The sequence below is a fragment of the Aspergillus novofumigatus genome (assembly GCF_002847465.1).
Source record: "Aspergillus novofumigatus IBT 16806 chromosome Unknown P174scaffold_7, whole genome shotgun sequence".
In the NCBI taxonomy this organism is placed as follows: domain Eukaryota; kingdom Fungi; phylum Ascomycota; class Eurotiomycetes; order Eurotiales; family Aspergillaceae; genus Aspergillus; species Aspergillus novofumigatus.
This window is the reverse complement of record NW_020194280.1, coordinates 555,309-572,941: the sequence shown is the minus strand read 5'-3', so window position 1 is coordinate 572,941 and position 17,633 is coordinate 555,309. Positions and strand designations below refer to the sequence as shown.

The 17,633-nt window shown below is 51.1% G+C and overlaps 7 protein-coding genes across 7 annotated transcripts; 2 read left to right on the top strand and 5 right to left on the bottom strand.

Annotated features, from left to right (window-relative positions):
* Nucleotides 1-494: 494 nt before the first annotated feature.
* P174DRAFT_411706 (putative MFS alpha-glucoside transporter) lies at nt 495-2,105 on the bottom strand (the record flags this gene model as incomplete). The annotated part of the gene is made up of 2 exons (XM_024824282.1): nt 495-1,555; nt 1,667-2,105. Coding segments are annotated over 2 exons (1,500 nt in total), but the record flags the coding sequence as incomplete, so codon positions are not given.
* Nucleotides 2,106-2,526: 421 nt separating this feature from the next.
* On the top strand, nt 2,527-5,136 carry P174DRAFT_453645 (polysaccharide lyase family 26 protein; the record flags this gene model as incomplete). The annotated part of the gene is made up of 1 exon (XM_024829177.1): nt 2,527-5,136. The coding sequence occupies one exon, from the start codon at nt 2,527-2,529 to the stop codon at nt 5,134-5,136; it is 2,610 nt and encodes an 869-aa protein (XP_024679307.1).
* A 30-nt stretch (nt 5,137-5,166) lies between these two features.
* P174DRAFT_411702 (uncharacterized protein) lies at nt 5,167-5,973 on the bottom strand. The gene is made up of 2 exons (XM_024824281.1): nt 5,497-5,973; nt 5,167-5,447 (listed from the first exon to the last, which is right to left on the bottom strand). The coding sequence occupies exons 1-2, from the start codon at nt 5,903-5,905 to the stop codon at nt 5,251-5,253; spliced, it is 606 nt and encodes a 201-aa protein (XP_024679306.1). The 5' UTR covers nt 5,906-5,973; the 3' UTR covers nt 5,167-5,250.
* Nucleotides 5,974-6,279: 306 nt separating this feature from the next.
* On the bottom strand, nt 6,280-8,329 carry P174DRAFT_444478 (putative CTP synthase). The gene is made up of 5 exons (XM_024828094.1): nt 8,237-8,329; nt 8,048-8,183; nt 7,026-7,989; nt 6,524-6,975; nt 6,280-6,488 (listed from the first exon to the last, which is right to left on the bottom strand). The coding sequence occupies exons 1-5, from the start codon at nt 8,259-8,261 to the stop codon at nt 6,356-6,358; spliced, it is 1,710 nt and encodes a 569-aa protein (XP_024679305.1). The 5' UTR covers nt 8,262-8,329; the 3' UTR covers nt 6,280-6,355.
* A 403-nt stretch (nt 8,330-8,732) lies between these two features.
* On the bottom strand, nt 8,733-11,170 carry P174DRAFT_494170 (citrin; the record flags this gene model as incomplete). The annotated part of the gene is made up of 4 exons (XM_024830856.1): nt 8,733-9,381; nt 9,448-9,610; nt 9,670-10,872; nt 10,994-11,170. The coding sequence occupies 4 exons, from the start codon at nt 11,168-11,170 to the stop codon at nt 8,831-8,833; spliced, it is 2,094 nt and encodes a 697-aa protein (XP_024679304.1). The 3' UTR covers nt 8,733-8,830.
* A 1,794-nt stretch (nt 11,171-12,964) lies between these two features.
* On the bottom strand, nt 12,965-14,493 carry P174DRAFT_453641 (phosphatase PAP2 family protein). The gene is made up of 3 exons (XM_024829176.1): nt 14,250-14,493; nt 13,965-14,182; nt 12,965-13,900 (listed from the first exon to the last, which is right to left on the bottom strand). The coding sequence occupies exons 1-3, from the start codon at nt 14,281-14,283 to the stop codon at nt 13,193-13,195; spliced, it is 960 nt and encodes a 319-aa protein (XP_024679303.1). The 5' UTR covers nt 14,284-14,493; the 3' UTR covers nt 12,965-13,192.
* Nucleotides 14,494-14,610: 117 nt separating this feature from the next.
* P174DRAFT_462885 (uncharacterized protein) lies at nt 14,611-15,762 on the top strand (the record flags this gene model as incomplete). Its single annotated transcript, XM_024830187.1, has 4 exons — nt 14,611-14,637; nt 14,974-15,102; nt 15,128-15,379; nt 15,451-15,762. 4 exons carry the CDS (start codon nt 14,611-14,613, stop codon nt 15,760-15,762), a joined length of 720 nt encoding a protein of 239 aa, XP_024679302.1.
* Nucleotides 15,763-17,633: the final 1,871 nt, after the last annotated feature.

Here is a 17,633-nt window from a genome sequence, read left to right as displayed (position 1 = left end):
TGTTGCTTGTCATGGGAAGGCGAGAATATCCTGATCGAGGTGCTGCCTTTATACCTCTCTGTGAGCAATTATTACTCCATCAAGGTATCCGTAAATATACCTTGAATGATATGAAGAGTCAGAAGGATCTGAAGGATCAATGGAATCTGCCCGTTTGAGCACTGGTTGGTAAAGGCACGACACCGCCGCACTTGGCTCATCCTCGCCGTCCTCTTCGAGACAGTATCAGCTCCTTCAGGATGCTCTCAAACGGTAAACGATCCTCTGCTTGATGACACTAGCTCACTGCACCTGTCACTGGCTCGCTGCACGCACATCATATGGCCCACAATCCTTTTGACAGTTATCTCCTGCATCGAAATTGTCATATAAATCAGCTTACGCGTATAAGGGTAGGGTATTGCTCCTGTCTTGCCCTCCTAAAATCCTGAAGAAAATCCTTGCATTGACTAATCCCTGACTAAAGACAAATCTACTGTCTACAAGACTTCCTCTCTGACCTCCTCACTCGCAAGATCAACCCTCGTCTCCGGAAACTTCCTCGCGGAAACCCTGTTCTTGAACAAGATATCCACCTCTGCAAATGTCCGGTTCTTCGTCTCCGGAACCCGGAAGTACGCCCAGACAAGACTGAGGCCCATGATGCCCCCAAAGAAAACCCCGCACTTGGCTCCCCAGTTCCATGCCGCTTGTTGCATCATACGTGGCGCCAGCTGCCCGTACACCAAGACACCGACGTTATAAAGCGCTCGCGCGAGACCGACGCTCTTTGTCCGCAGAGCGTTTGACGGGATTTCCGTGACGATGGTGTAGATGATGGGACCGATGGTGATGAAAAAGACAAAGTACTCGATCAGCAAGATGGTACCGATTCCGTAACCGATCTTGGGATGGGCCTTGCGGCTAACGATCCCCAGAAAGCCGATAAGGATAGTCGTCACGGTCATGAAGAAGGTTCCAGACAGAAGGAGGGTGCGGCGACCCACGCGTGGGACCAGACACCACGCGACACAGACCCCCACGATGGCTAGTGCATACTCGCCAATACCAAAGTCGAAAGACGATGACGGATCGAGGCCGGACTGCTCGAGGAAATAGACAATGTACGCCACCAGCGGGGCGCAGAGCTCCTGGATGAGGTAGGTGAAGACGGTGATTTCCGTGCGGCGGCGGTCGACGCCCCTGAACAGATCCCAGTAGGAGCTGGACGCGTTCATCTCGTCCTCGATCTTGACGGTGTGCAGCATCATGGCGAGCGTGTCGGCTATCTCCTCCTCGCTTGCGTCTTTGGTACGCAGCCGGCGGAGGGACTTGGTAGCGTCCTCGGTGCGACCCTTGCGGATCAGCCACCATGGCGATTCTGGGGCGAAGTAAATGCCGATGGCGAGGGGGATGGGTAGAGCCCACTGCAGGGCAAAGGGGATGCGGTAGGCCCATTCGCCCGACATGCTCAGGAACCCACGTAGGACACAAGTCCCCGTGAGGTAACCGATACTCCAGGCCAGCGAGACCAGCATGGTCAGGTAGGGGCGCAGCACGTTGGGGCATACCTCGGCTGCGTAGGTGGTGGTGATCGTCTGGAAGACACCCCAGGGTAGACCCAAGAGCACCTCTGCGCCGATGTACATGTAGATATCGGTGGCAAAGAATTGCAAGAAAATAAAACACCCCATGAGGAAGAGTGAGCCCATCATCAGCCAGCGGTAGCCGAACCAATCGCACAGAAGACCATTAAGCAGGAGACCGACAATCTCTCCCGCATTGACTCCATTGCTGACGGCGGCTTGGAGGTTAGCTGGAATCTGGTAGGACCCGTTTTTGGTGAGAACACCGTATCTCCTCTGGAAGGCCGGGAAAGCCATGAACCCGCTGATGAAGGAATGGTCGAAGCCTTCCATGATGAGCGCAGACGAGAACCAGATGGACCAGAAGACCGCCTTGGGGTACTTGCGCAGACCCTCCCTCAGGCTCATTGCGTGCTCATTGTCCGTGGCCTTTTGCGCGCCCTTGACAATGTCTTCGGCCACGACATAGTGTTCCTCGTCTTTTTCCCGGATCACCGTAACGGTGGTGGGATCTGTCACGTCTTCTTGATGAGCGGCCATTTTGTATACGCGAAGATGTCAATCGAACATGATCTTTCTCCAAGAAGCCAAGTGAGGCCAATCTTTATAAGCCTCGCCAAGTAGAAGCTTGTGAGTTGTGACCCTTCTCTGTGCCCATTCCTTGTGGCTTTCCGTCCTTCTCTATGGTGGAAATCCGGGGAAGTTGGCGCCATGCATGATAGACTTTGCGGGGAAACATCCTTCGGCACAGTAAAACCCCGAAAGAATGAGCCACGAAAAGCTAGTAACGCATCATCCTATATGGACGAGAGGGGCTGCGGAGATTTTTTCCTTTCCCCGGGAGGAAATAGGCCGATCAAGACGACTACAAGTGAGTGGCGCACCTCTTTGTCTCGCCCAGATGGCCACCTCATATTAACAGAGTCAAAAGTGTCAATCGTCCACCGACGGTTAATCAACAATGACGGGCAATCTGCGGTGGCTGACTAACTATGGCCAGGACTCGCTGGCGGCCGGGGTCTCCTTTGGTATGCCTTGGCCAAAAGGGCTGTATCAGCCTGGTCAGTCTTTTGTCATTGAAGAGAATGGTCGGGAATATGCGATAGATTCGAGAGAAATTGCCTACTGGGCAGACGGATCGCTCAAATGGACGGCACACTCGATCGGTGGGCATGTCGGGTACAGCGAGGAGTACACTGTCAAGGGCTCCTCGAAATCTAAGGACACCGATGCTGGTGTCTCCATCGAGGAAGGTGATAGTATTACAGTCACTACGCGCCTTGGGTTGCAGGTCAAATTTGCAAGCTCAGGGAATTCGTCCTTGTTCGAAAGCCTTTCGCTGCGTGGCCGGGCTCTGTGTTCTGGCGCCACACTTGTCGCGTCCATCAATCACAAGGAGTATTCGACCATTGTCAACAGAGTTGGGGTCGAGAATGCTACAAACTCCAGAGCAGTCATCAAAGTCTCCGGGACAATGGCCTCCCCTGACTCTGAGCACCTCCCGTTCGATGTGCGCGTCTATATATACGCCGACGCGTTACCCATCAAGATCCTGCACTCTTTCGTCCATGATCTAGACGCTGATGAACCTCTAACCTCACTGGGAATTCGTTTCTCAGTCCCTTTGGAGAATACGGAGCTTTATAACCGACACGTTCGTTTTGCAGGTTCCAATGGCGGGATCCTCCGGGAAGAAGTCCAAGGACTGTCTGGATTACGACACGGTCCGACAGTTACCAGCAGGATTGATCAAACAGCAGGACGGGCGGTCACTCTCAAGCAAGAAGAGTGGTCCAAGACTGATTTCCATCAAGGTCTCTCGTACATTCCATCATTTCAGTCTTACACCCTCTCGCAGCTTTCCTCTGACGGCTTCACTGTCAAGAAACGAACGAAAAAGGGCTGCTCCTGGGTCAAGGTAACCGGTGGTGGTCGCGCAGATGGAACTGTGTATCTAGGCTCAGCAAGACACGGCGGCATCGCCGTTGGCATGTCCGACTTCTGGGAACGGTACCCGACTCAGCTGGACCTGACCAAGCTCACTCAGAGCGAGGGTGCCATCACCGTGTGGCTTTACTCTCCCCTTGCAGAACCGCTCGATACGTCGCCATACCATGATGGACTCGGGCTGGACTCGTACGAAAAACAGCTGCATGCACTCGACGTCACATACGAAGACTACGAACCGGGCTTTGCCACTGCCAACGGTATCGGAAGGACGAACCAATTCCTCCTCCGGCCGTACACAAGCACCCCTTCCAACCAGGAACTCAGCTCTTTCTCGACTCTTGTGAGAAACCCTCCCCGTCTAGTCCCGACAGCCGAGTACATGCACTCCGTCGGCGTCTTCCACGGCTACTGGTCGCCCGCGAACCAACCACCCGCATCACCGCAAGAAGCCACCATCGAGCACAACCTCGACCTTCTATTCAACCACTACCAGAAACAGATAGAGCAACACCGCTGGTACGGCTTCTGGGACCACGGAGACGTGCAGCACACGTACGACCCCTACCGGCACGCCTGGCGCTACGACGTAGGCGGCTTCGCCTGGGACAACTCAGAGCTCTCGACCGATCTCTGGCTGTGGCTTTACTTCCTGCATACCGGTCGCGCGGACGTCTTCAAAATGGCCGAGGCAATGACCCGACACACCAGCGAGGTGGACACCTACCACACAGGCCGGTTCAAGGGTTTCGGCACGCGGCACGGCGTCCAGCATTTCAGCGATAGCTCAAAGCAGCTGCGTGTATCCAATGTGCTCTATAAACGGATATACTATTACCTGACCGGCGACGAGCGCATCGGCGATTTGATCTCCGAGCTGCAGGATTGCCAATTCGCCCTCCTGACTCTCGACTCGCACCGTAAGGTGCAAGCGCACGCTGATGTCCCCGAGGGCTTCGCCATGACGAACATCGGTCTTGATTGCTGTGCGCTCGCGGCAGCATGGTTGACGGCCTGGGAACGACGGACGGAGGGCTGGGAGCACTGCCGCGATCTCTTGATCGAGTTGCTAGACGGCATCGCGCGGCTCAAACACGGCATTGGGAATAATGCTATCCTACTGAACCCAACCACGGGCGAGATTCGAGAATGCCCCCCGCCAACGCCCGAGTACGCCATCTCTCACCTCTCCATGCTCTTTGGGTTCCCCGAGATATTTGCGGAGCTTCTTGACTACGCGCATGATGCGCATCCGACTACTGTAGATAGGTTTATGGCCGTATGGCTGTCCTATTGCAAAGCGTATAATGGCGGCGCGGAAGTCCAGCGCAGGGAATTCGGGTTCGAGTTCCCGGATCATGCGACCTGGCGACAGAGTCACTCGACGCTTACGGCGTTTGCGGCTGTCCAGCTGAAGATTGAGGAGCTGGCTCGGGCGGCTTGGGAGCAGTTTTTGCGTACGGATGGGTATACAGAGAACCATCAGTGGAGGGTTGTTGAGTCTGCGCCGCCGGAGTACTTTACGCATGGGGAGGAGGCTGCTTGGATTACGACGAATGAGGCAGCCAGGTACGGTGTGTCTGCTATTTTCAATCTGGCGAATATTGGGGAGTATTTAAGATAGCCCTGCCTCAGGTCTTCAAACAATATTAATCCATCATCTCAACCTCTCAGTAATACTAAAATCAAGTCCAAACTTATACAGGACCTGCACATCCTCTATTTCAGTGAAGGCAGATCAAATCCTCTTCCTCTTCCGATCCCTCCCCTCCTCCTCATGCCACCCTACCTTACACCCTTCCTCCCCATAGCACTTCCCACAACACCCATACACAAACCCCTCGGGATGATCCTCCCGATTCTCCTCCGTGTCAATCTCCTCATCTTCCCAGAGGTCAATACGGTCCCAGTACTTCTCATCCTGTACAGCCTCCTCTACAGCACATTAGCATCGCAACCCCACAGTAGAATACAGCATGCATACCAGGATGAAAGCAACAAATACCCCGCGAGTTCTTCGTAACGTCGTACTCAACACCGCAGTTAACACACGCCGCATACCGCGGCCGGACGCTGGTCCCAGCCCTGGCCCGCTTCTCAGTCTTGAGGGTTGCAGGCTTGGCCTTGACTTCCAGGATCCCATCATCTGGCGTTGAAGTGTCTCCGTCTACGTTTTCTTCGGAATCAGACCCCGCGTTAGAGTCAGAGTCATGCTGTTTGGGAACCTCCTCCTCGGTGACAAGGAGGGAGTCAGAGACAATCGGGAGAGCAACCGGGAGAAGCCTGCATACGTCGCGGATGATGTGGCGTAGGCGCGACGAGGGGGCGGCGTTGAGGGCTTCGTTGAAATGGGTGAGGAATTCGTCGGGGTTTGTGATGTTGAGGGTTGTCATTTTCCTAGGCTTCTGGAGTTTGATCAATTTCTAGACTGATGTGGTTGGGTTCTCGTACTGTGGACGTGGTTTATGTTTACTAGGCGCGTATAAATGTTGTTGTTGTTGAGCGTCTGAGTCTTGGCGCTATGCGCTTGTACGGAATGACTGATCTACGGATCGCGTTTGCGGGAGGTCGTCTTAGTATGGAGCTGTGATAGGGATCTATGGTGTGGTGGCGTAGGCTGAAGATGATGCCATCGCGAGCATGACGCGAGGACGGAGTATCATTTTGGAGCTATTATACTAGCTGGGCCCATTCCAGCAATGCAGGCATAGTTCTATATGTCTCTCATACATTGATCCACGTTACTCTTTAGTTTGCCAAACGCCAGAAACAAACATGAAATAACCAACCCAACAACCAGCCGATGCCTTTTACCGGCATCAGCCCGCCAGCCCCATCTCAATCTAATGGAGGGGGATCTTCACCTCGCGGTGGCTCAAATCGTGGCGATCCTTGAACACCTCGGTGATCTCCTCAAGGCAGCCGGCAGAAGCAGCGAAGAAGCCCAGGAAGGTCTTGCTGGGCGCAAGGACTCGGCTGAGATACTCGGGTGGAATTGCACACCGACGAACCACTTGTGGTCCTTGAGTTCGATAATCTCCATACGCTTGCCGCTGTCGTCCTTGCCGACAAAGGTCAGACCAGCCTGTTCGAGCTGGTCGACAAGATCGGGGTTAACCTCGTAACGGTGACGGTGTCTCTCCCAGATCTCCTGCTTGTCTCCGTACAGCTTCCGCAGACGGGACCACTCGGTGCCGGGCTGGAAGTGGGTGGCCCGCTTGCCGAGTCGCATGGTGCCTCCCATCTTGGTCTTGTCGATCTCGGGCATGTAAACGATCGCTGAATGCTCGCAGTTCTCGTGGAACTCCTCGCTACCAGCGCCAGTCAACCCGCACACATTGCGAGCGTACTCGATCACGGCCACTTGCATACCCAGGCAAACACCCAGGTAAGGAACATTGTTCGTACGGGCCCACTGGGCACTCTTGATCATACCCTCGGTACCACGCTCGCCGAAACCGCCCTGAACATAATATTAGAGTCATTCATAAAGTATACACGGAGAAAACCTACCGGAACCAGAATTCCGTTGGCGGTCGAAACAGAGTGCCATGCCTTGTAGTACTCGGCCGGGTTTGTTTCCTTGTGCTCGTCCTCCAGGTGGGAGGACTCAACCCAAATGAGGTCAAGCTTCTTCTTGCAATGCATGGCAGAGTGCTCGAGCGCCTTGCTCACGCTCATATATGAATCATGCAAAGTGGTGTACTTGCCCACAAGGGCGATAGAGACAGTCTCAAAGACACGGTCCTGGCTAATGGCAAGACCCTGCCATTCCTGCCAGATCACCTTGCCCTGCTCGATGAGCTTGGGATCCTTCGGAACCGAGTCAATGTGCAACAGTTCCTTGATGGTATTGAGGAAGCCCTGCTTCTCCAGGAGAATTGGCACTTGATAAGTGGTGGACACGTTGTGAACTCCAACAACCTGGTCCCGCTCCACCTGGCAGGCATTGGCGATTTTCTGGATAGTGCTCTCTTCAAGAGGGGTTTCGCAGCGGCAGGCGATCAGATCCGGCCTGAGGCCAGCACTGCGAACATCGCTGATGGCTCTCTGGGTAGGCTTGGTCTTTTGTTCCGAGCCGATCAGAGGGACGTAGCTGACGTGAATTTCCAAGAAGTTGTTCTTGCCGGCCCGTCGTTGGAGCTGGCTCATGGCCTCCACAAAAGGCGCACTTTCAATGTCTCCAACAGTACCACCCAACTCGATGATGCAAACGTCGGGTTCCCGCCCTGACTCGTCCACGGGAACCTTGGCAACCCGTTCCACCCAGTTCTGAATCTCGTTGGTGAGGTGTGGCACGATCTGAACAGTCTTTCCCAGGTAATCGCCGCGACGCTCCTTCTCAATGACGTGTTGGTAGATCTTTCCAGTGGTGATGTTGTTATCCCGCCCGAGAGTGACTCCGAGGTAGCGCTCGTAATTGCCAAGGTCGAGGTCGGCCTCACCTCCGTCGTCGAGAACGAAACATTCTCCGTGTCTTTGATGCGTCAACGTCAAATTCAAGAAATCAGGTGAGCATACTAGGTGAGACCAACTCTAGAGGGTTCATAAGACCGGCATCCGGATTGAGATATGGATCAATCTTGATACTCGAGACGGCCAAACCAGCAGTCTTGAGCAACAACCCGCAACTGCTTGCGATGATGCCTTTGCCGACACCAGAAATGACACCTGCCAGGAATGAGCGAAAGCGTCATGGGAGAAAGACACGGAAAGATCATTACCTCCAGAGACCAGAACGTACTTCATCTTGGCTAATTGAGATCAGACAGTATTATTCAATGGTAGCCCTCCTGGTAAAAACCAGGGAAGGGGGGAAGAGAAAAAGAGAGAAAGAAAGGTTGCGGCGGGTCCACTGCAGTCTATGAAAAAAAAAAAAAGTGGATAATATCACGTGCTCCGATCTCAGCAGCTTATCTTATCATCGATCTGGGGAACTCAACAGGCAACCATCGACGATCTTGCAGGCAACAGGAGGTATTATGACTCACGATAGCACCCTCAAATTCCGAAAATATGGTGTAGTTCTCTGTGATATAAGTATGCAAGATCTCATGCTTTGATATTGAAAACAGTTGCGTGCTAGGAATGATACGACCTTCTTTCGAGTCTATCTGCTTTTGGTACATGTGCAATGTAATCTGGTTCCTGTATGAACAAAAGAGAAGAAAAATTATGCATGATCTTCGCCCGGCCAAACCAAACCCACGTGAATCAAGAAAGACGGTTGTGAAAATACAGAAACATAATATATTTTCAAGTCAACACAGGAGACAAAAGAAAGCCAAATGATCGCTATGAAAACAAGACAATGCAAATCATTGCTTCGACGGCTGGAGGAATTTGGGCCATTTATCGGCCTGAGGGATATAGACGCGGCCAATATTCTCGTCGAGGTCGAGGAGGAGCTTCAGAGCGTTTCTTGACCTCAGATAAGGGAGAGGCGCCTTGGCACTCTGTAACCCAACGCCGGGCTCAACTTGTCCCGAGGGAGAGACATCAGCTTGAGAGCCGGGCATGGGAAGCCATTTCTGCAGCAGTTCATAGGCAGCCAGGGTGAAACCGAACTGCGGTGACGAACGAACGATACGAGCAGGACCACCCTTGAAGAAGGCCTTGAAACCCTCGTCCCTCCAGATCGTGGCCGCACAATGGCGCAAGCCGTTATAACGAACGTCTCCTTTGCGAGCTTCAACCTGCAGACGGGTCTTGATCACATCGCAGGGCGTAGTAAGATATGCCGCTGGCATACCGGCAATGGCACCGGCAGTGAGCAGCTGCACAATACCTAGTCTGTGTGTCTGAGACTCGCCGAAAACGTCGCTCTTCAGATGGGCATAGGTGGGGAAGTAGATGGCAGAGAAGGGAACTAGAGTCCGAAAACGTCAGAAAGCATATTCACAAAAGTAGAAGGAGCGCGTTGGTTCATTCTTACCATCACGGAGCAAGCAAGCGCTGGCACCCTTGTACAAGCCCACCAGACCCAGATTCTTCACAATCCACATGGCCGAGCGACGGGGAGCTCCCTCGACAGTCTTGGCAATCTCACCCTGAACCTGCAGGCGGATCTTGACAATCTCGAGGGGATTTGTGAAGATCTAATAAAAGGCGAATTAGAACAGACCTCCAGAGTGGGCGAGATCTCCACAGAACTTACAACTTGGCAACCACCAGCAGTACCACCAGCAAGAATTTCATAGGGATACCAGATCTTGCCGTTTTCCTTGTTGGTGAAGTGGCCGCGGACGAGATCGTTCACGGTCAGCTTGATGGCCTTTTCCGGAGCAACACCGATCAACTGAGGCAGAACACCGGAATACAGGCCTAGGAAGCCCTCATTGCGGATGACTTTTCTGAAACAATCGAGCGAGTTGTTGTACAGTCTTTCGCCAACGCGCGTCGAACGTTGGTTCTGCATGCGCGTCTTGACGAGATCGATGGGGTAAACCATGAAAGCACCGAAAGCACCCGCAATACTGCCAAGCGCGAAATGGTGGACTGATTCCAAAACGCTGTGCAACACCGACCGAGTCTTTTCAGCGGCGACTTGAGCGGTGGTTGTTGCAGTGGAGACAGCCTGTCCAGCCAGAGCCAAAGGCATACGCCAGGAGGCATCAATGACCTTGGCGAAATCCTTCTGAGATAGCCGGCCGGAAGGCGCATCGAGGCCAGCGAAGTGGAATAGGATATCTGCTTCCATTGGTGTGAAAAGGGAGAATCGGGTAATGCGAGCAGCTTCGTTGAGGAAGTCGGCGCGCGTGATCTTGCCATCTTCGCTCTTCTGGGTGGCCTCGCGGACAATAACGTCGATCATATCCATTTCGCGCATGACATTCTGGAAAGCACGAACGGTAGAGTAGGAGATCTTGGTGCCCGCTGAGATGTTGCAGAGACTGGGAAGGTTCTCCAGGACATAATCCGACAGTTTGTGTTTCGAGGTCTCAAGGATGATCCGCTGGAAATCTTCAGGCTCGATGTAACCGTCACCATCCTTGTCGAAGATGTGGAAGGCTTGCCGAATGCGCTCGCCCTGCAATCCTCGGAGCATCTGAGCGAACTGGGGGTATGTCATGTCGTGCCGGGCCTTGCTCCGTCCGGAGTACAGGGAAGCCCATTCCGAATTCCAATCGAAAGGTATACTATCACTGCTCTTGTTCACATTGTATATGTTCTTGAATGTCTCCCACTTGACCGTGCCCGTTCCATCCAAATCGAAGAGTCGGAAAGCAATCTCATATTCGGCATCGGGTTTGGTCAGGAGGTTCTCGAAGGTCGCCCAGTCACTGAGGGTGAGTTTACCGGCTCTTCGCTTGTCGGCGACTCTGAAGAGGAGTCCATAGTGCTCGCGCTTGATTTTGTGCTGTCAATTGCGAAAAGCAAGGTTGTTAGTCATATTTTGGAGACCACCCGCAGATGAGCAGCGCGATGACACATCGCATAGTAGGCAAAGAATCAGAGGGAAAACAGGCTGCGAAACTCACATAATCCTCATGCTTTGGTGCAATAGCATTGATAAAGTCATCCTCCGTCATATAAAACTCGCCAGTGCTTTCATCTTTCCGTGCATGGTGGAAGAAATGATGCTTCACCTGTTGCGATAGCCGGGGCTCCTCCGAGCTGCCGAGCAACGACTCCTTCACAGCTTCTTTGACGGTCATTGTATCAAGCAAATATCACACACAGATCACTGAGCCAATGCAACCAATTCGCCTCGACGATCCAAAATCCAAGAAGAAGCGAAAGAGAAGGGAGGTCTAAGAGACTCCAATGTGGGTAAGGACGGGGTTATGAAGGGGTTGGGACCAGACAATTGTGTGGAGAAACAGAATTACTAGGACAAAGAGGGAGAAGAGAAGGGCAAAAAAATGGGGAGCAAGATGACAACAGATTGATCTGCCACTTATGCAGTTGAAATAATAAATTATACAATGCAGATCTGAAGGAGTTCTAAATCCTTCTATCTTGTTTACGAAGATATCTTGTTTTTTTCTACCTTTGACTTTCTCTCATAAGCCGGCTAAAAAAAGTTTTTCCTGCAGAGGACGAGAGCAATTATGTGCCTCTCACGCTCTTCAGAATGAGGCGCGAATAGGAAAAAGAGAAAAAGGAACAAGCGCTTCACCGCCTCTGGAATGGGTAAATTACCCGGTGAGTGGTCGGACTTGGGACCGAACACCTTATTATTGCCTCAGGCCATGAGGCCAGTCGCTTCTCCGCAGTATGATCGTTGACCAACTCCCCGTTGGCTTGGAATGTCTACAGTGTTCTTTGATCTTCTACCGCATGTCACACAGATCTATATCGGACCTTTTATAGTCGCAGGACTTGTCTTCAACCCAAGCAGCCATTCGCATGCCACGAGCCAGGGGCAGAAATACTCCTGATGGCGAGCCACGGTAAACTCCGGAACGCACGATATCCACTGATTCGATAACCAGATCGGAGGCAGGTGACCCTAGAGAAAATCCCGCGAGAAGATCTCGCGACCGAGGATAGCTGTAACCGAGATGACTATTTATGCCTGTATATATGATCTCTTGAATAAGGAATACGCAAAGAATGATATTCGTAGACTGAAGACCATTCATTCCAAGAGTCACGTTATCCCTTGTTTCTACCTGGTTTCTGGAAGAAAAGAACGGGATCGGAGGTCTTCACATGACATGCAGTCACACTTGTCTGACTGGCACAGTTATATTCCTGCCCACACATTCGGCCCGATGTGGTAGTCCAGTCTTGGTCTCGTCTGAGTCGTCTCCGTCTTCGGTGCGGAGTAAGTTAGTGCAGCGGGTCCAGAATTGGAGAATTTCCAGTTCCAGCTCATGACTCTCTGACTGTACGGAGAAGAGTGGAATACGTTGTGTGATTGCTAAGAAGCATCTCGTAAGGGCTGCGGAGCACGAAGCAAAAGCAAGTGCATTGTACATTTCATATATCGATGATTTCTTAAACCAATAAGTGTCGGTCAACGTATCCAACCCCGCCTCACGGTAGTTGGTTACTAGGCAAGGGTGTAGGACTATTCCCGCGCGGGATTTCTCCAAGAGAGCTCACCGGCCAACCCATAGCAGGGAGGGCTCGGTCGATTCGGTGCAGTTCTTCAGCATGGGTTCTTAAGTTCTTTGGATTTGATTATTTGATAAAGTAGTCCGGCTGCCGAACGATTCCCATGGATCAGATGTGATCTATGCTGTGGCATTTCATCTCTCCGTTTCGAGAAGTAGTACTTGGTAGTTGAGGTTGCTAGAATTAATGATGTGCAGTGCATAAAGACAGGGTGATTCACTAGTTGCATTAGCCTATCGATAACGTCACTATCTACACCTTATTCAACTGGGAGTTCATTCTGTAGATTCTGCGAGTCGTTGTACCCAAGCATCCTTTGATCTCGACTTTTTGCTGCTAAGTGACTACTGATGTGTTGCAACACTGTATGGCTGGTGATACTTGAAGTGTCCGATGTCATTGTCGGCCTTGTCAGCCGGTTCCTAGAGTATGTATGTGTAGCATGTATTCAACCTTCGTGGATCTCTGAATTGAAGGTTAGACATTGAACTTCAGAACTTCTTCTGTGACTTTAGTCTGAAATTCGTGCAGAAGGCGGCGCATGCCTCTGCACTGAGCTCTTAATAATGTTGCCTAAGACATAAAGAAAGAATATAATCGACTGCCTCGAACCACTACTGCTCCGGCTTCTCAATGCGAAGCAACTTGAAAAGTACCCGCTCTACCGGCAACAAAACCAACATGGCATGATTGAATCTATACGCCGTCAAGGTTACGCAAACACCGACGAGGGCATCCAAAACAAAGTGGTTTGCCGTCGCGACAATTGTCACGCCCATCATCACGGGCCAGAGTGGCGCAGCAAGACGAATGAACCAGTGTGGGCTGTATCGCAACAAGCACAGAGCAATGAAAACAGCGTTACCAAAATGCAGCGACGGCATTGCCGCAATTGTGAGCTGGAACTTGTTTTGTGTCCAAGCGGATCCGGCACTGTTGTCATGCAGCATATCGACGAAGCCGTACTCCTCCGGCAGTAGTCGTGGCGGACTACATCGCCAAAGAGTGAGGATTGTAAATGCTATCACACTTTCGAGGGCCAGAGTGCGGCGGATTCCTTGGTATTTTTCCCTTTGGAAAAAGGTATAGCCATAGACGAGGAAGATGACGCCCAATACAATGTGCGAGTAATATACTCTAGCGAGAACAGCCTTTAGCCAAGGCGCGCGATTGAGGACGAACCGTTGCACCCGTAGCTCGACATCTATATGGAAGAAATGTTCTAGACTGAGGATCTGATGCGCATGGCGCCTAGCCGTCTCAAAAACGGCTTCGTTGTCGCTGATCGCTCGGGCAGAGATCGCGCGCAGTCCTTGGTAGATCTGCGTCACTGTCAGATCGTTCCCATGTCACAGATCAAGGAAGAGGAAGACCATGATGCCGTACCCAATATGTAAGTAGCCAATACCATATCTCTATAAGAAACGGAAAACGAGCAAGAATCCGTGTTTGGATGTTGGGGTGCCCCTTGGATGACCTTCTTGGTTTTAGATCCTCGCAGTCTTCGTTCTCAAGCAACGGTGTCTCAACGCAAGGTGTCTCCGCGAACTTGAGTTCTTTGCGACGGTTGATGAGGGTACCAGCTGTAAAAATAACCACAATCGCTGGAGTCACAAATAGTCAGTCAATCTTGTCTGTCGCGGTTGTCGGAGGTTGTAGTGGTCGACTTACCGGCGGGCTCAAGAATAATTCCCAATGCGCCCATGATGATACTGTCGACTGCGATCCACGGTGGCTCGTTCAAGGATCATTAAGGGTGATCAGTCCTAATAAATATTTAAGTTGTAGATCCGTCGGCTCGGTGCGGATAAGGCAGTCTTGCACACGACAGTTGTGTGCTACCAATTGGGCATGGCTGACGTCACCTCCAGACTCGCTGCAACAATGGAGAGAAAAATGGGAAAACCAAGGTAAGGCTGGACGACTGGACAGCACTAGGTAAAATGTTGTTCTGGACAGAATACAGGGCATATATCAATGTGACGGCGAGTCTGAACTCAAGAGGCCGGGTACTTAGCTGCTGGTGATATGGATGTCTTCCACCATCTGCATTAAGCAAGTACCTACAATAACGCACCTTCAACTTTGTGTGATACCGTAACAATCTTTACTAATTTCCCCAAGGGATAGCTTGTACGTCTCGAACCCGACAACCTCTTAGCATCGTCGTCGCATACCTACACCTTAGCTATCTTGTCGGCATGCTCAGCATATCTAATTCTAACCCATTTAGATGGAAGATTTGGCCCACTATATGACTCTTGATATCATCCTTCTCTAGGCGTATTAACTCAATCCTACCCTTACGCAATCAGCCAGTCGTAGCAGCCCCTGTTGAGGTGGAGCATATCCTGAATCTAACTCGCCAGCGGGCTTGTACTGAGAAATCAAGTAGGAAGTGTTGTCCCTAGACCTCGAAGAAAGTCACTATCTCTATCGAATAAGGAGAAATTCAAGGGTCGTATATGTTTCTATCCTTGATGGGGATATCATTCCCCGTGATTGCAGGACAGACGACGATCGAGTTCTTCCAAAGCTGTTTTCCCAAGTGGGGGGAAGAATGGAAGACACTCACTGTTCGGAGTGGCTTCCAGGGTATTGAGAGCACCCCAGACGAATTCATACCACACAGGCTAGACCTCCAACGGCTTAATGTTCCTGGTGCCGTCTTTCTCAACCTTTTAGACCTGACAAGGGTCTCTCGGATCAGCGATCGCATTTCCCGGGTAAAGTATGACGGTAAAACGTGGATACTGAAGGTCGCACGGTTCAGACATGAAATTCCGGCCCTGCAACAAGAGGTTTCGATATATTCTACTTAACATCAACTGCTTTTCCTCTCGCTCCGAAATTTGTTGGCTTCGTCTATGAGGAAACAAAAGCACGAACAGTTGGCTTTCTAGTGGAGGAAATTTTGGGGAAAATCCCAGACATACATAATCTCAGACATTGCGTGGAAACTGTTCGTCTGCTGCATACATGCGGAATTGTTCATGGGGACCTCAATAAGTACAATTTTCTGATGACGGAGCACGGTGCAAAAAATTTTGATTTTGAGGCTTCTGCTGCTCGGCCAGATGTAGACCCAGCAGCAGCTGAGGAGGAATTAAAATCTTTTCCAGGCAAGCTGGCAGGTGAACCAGGCATTGGCAAACGTTGGGCCACTGGCCTGAGTACTTATTGAGGCGCCATTATGAGTAGCAGACAACCCATTTGTCTGCCTTCCTAGCTTCCCAGGCGCTCTGCAGACATGTCCTCCATCTAGTATTGATATAGCAACCTTGCACACAGTACTTGTGTGCAAGCAATTGGCTATAGCCACACATAACCTCCAGACCCGCTGCATAAAAGGAAGAGATACATGCATACAAGGTAGCTGGGGATCATACAGAAATTCAGCACTAGGTAAGATATTGTTCTGCGAAAAATGCACTGAACTCGGACTATATCAAAGTGATGGCAAGCCCGAGCGCAAGTCTTTGCTGCTACTGATATGGATGCCTTCCTCTATCTGCATTCAGCACCACCTATAATGCACCCTGACCTTGTGTGATAATGTGACAATGATCAATGTGCTACACACTCCTCACTTACCTGCAAAGACACTCATATCATGTGCTCTCCACCGACTACCTTTTCTGCTCAGTAAGCAGGAGTGGTCAAATCAGAAGATGGTTGGAAGCGAAAAGTCGACCAGTGGACGAAGTATGAAAATTGATTCGTCAGTTGGTCATTCTTCCCTTTTTAAGATTTCGATGGCTGTCTCTTTTACTTTCCTTGTACAGGTCAAACAAGAGCCATTGACTCCTACCAAATACTTTCCTGTCTCTTCGTATCTTTCTCCTTGGGCCCGCAGGATACTGCCAAATCTACGATGCGTCCAGATTAGACAAATATGTACTATTTGTTCCGTTAAGTGTACTTGGGATGGCTCTGACGAAACTCAAGACTAACCCAGTCGTACATGCCTGAGATTTCAAACCTACCGAGACGTCGGCCACCAGGATGGTCACCAAAGGTCAGTGTTGAGCTCACAACTCTAGGTTCGCACTGTAGTGTGATTATGCTGAGGAGTGATGGTGATGGGCACAGAGAGCAGTCTGTGAGTGAAGAGAGCATTATGGCTGCAGACAGCTTGTGACTGTGGTGCAGGACCGTCCGGCCTCTGCGATCATTGGTGACTATAACATCAGGCTTTCCAGTAGCTTTCCAGTAGCCCAAAAAGTGTATCCCAGCGACGACCAATAGATTGGCCAGGTAGTATGTCGAGCGTGACGAAGGTTGATCCAACCGAGTCAGTGATTGTCATGGCCGAGAGGGAGGGAACTCTGAGGGTGTCCCGGCTGCTATTCTTCTGAGGGAGTAGCAGTTCGTACGGTCAAGGACTGAAGGCAAGGATCATGGCTCATGGTCGGCCGAACAACATGATTGTCATTCATTGACTCGAGTTCTGCAGAGATCTAAATTAACCATCACTCAAGCAAGGGTCAAGCATTTGGCTATAATCTCGCTCTATACTTACCTGTGCCGAAGTGCTGAGCCGGGGTCGATGGGAAAGACAGCCAATTCGTCAGGTTGAAATCCTTCAGAGCATTTCCACCGTCGCCATCAATTCATGATTCGTTACTGCAATGCGACTAATCACAACCCAAGTGTGATGGACTCTGTTGGTGTGCGTTGGCTGGCGCTTAGGATGATGATGCGGTGGTGATCATTGGCTGCCGGCAGTCGACATCCCAACCCCCTCGTCCACCTTTTTCGCTCTTCTCTTTTCCCCTCTTTTCTCCTCCGTCCCTATCTCATGTCCCTCTTGGGCAGTGGGCGACTATATAGCCGCGCAGTACCCCTGGCTTGCTGCGAGTCTCTCTCTTCCTCAGACACTTTCCGTCTCAGTTTGTCGTTTTTGTCCTTTCTGTTCTATTTTCGTCCCACAAGGGGTTTGTTTGGCTGGTCCAAACATTATTTACTATCTTTTGCCTTCTTATTTTGGATCTACACTTCGTCAATAATAGTCACTTTTTACATACATACATCTTGCGAAGACTCTGTTGATCA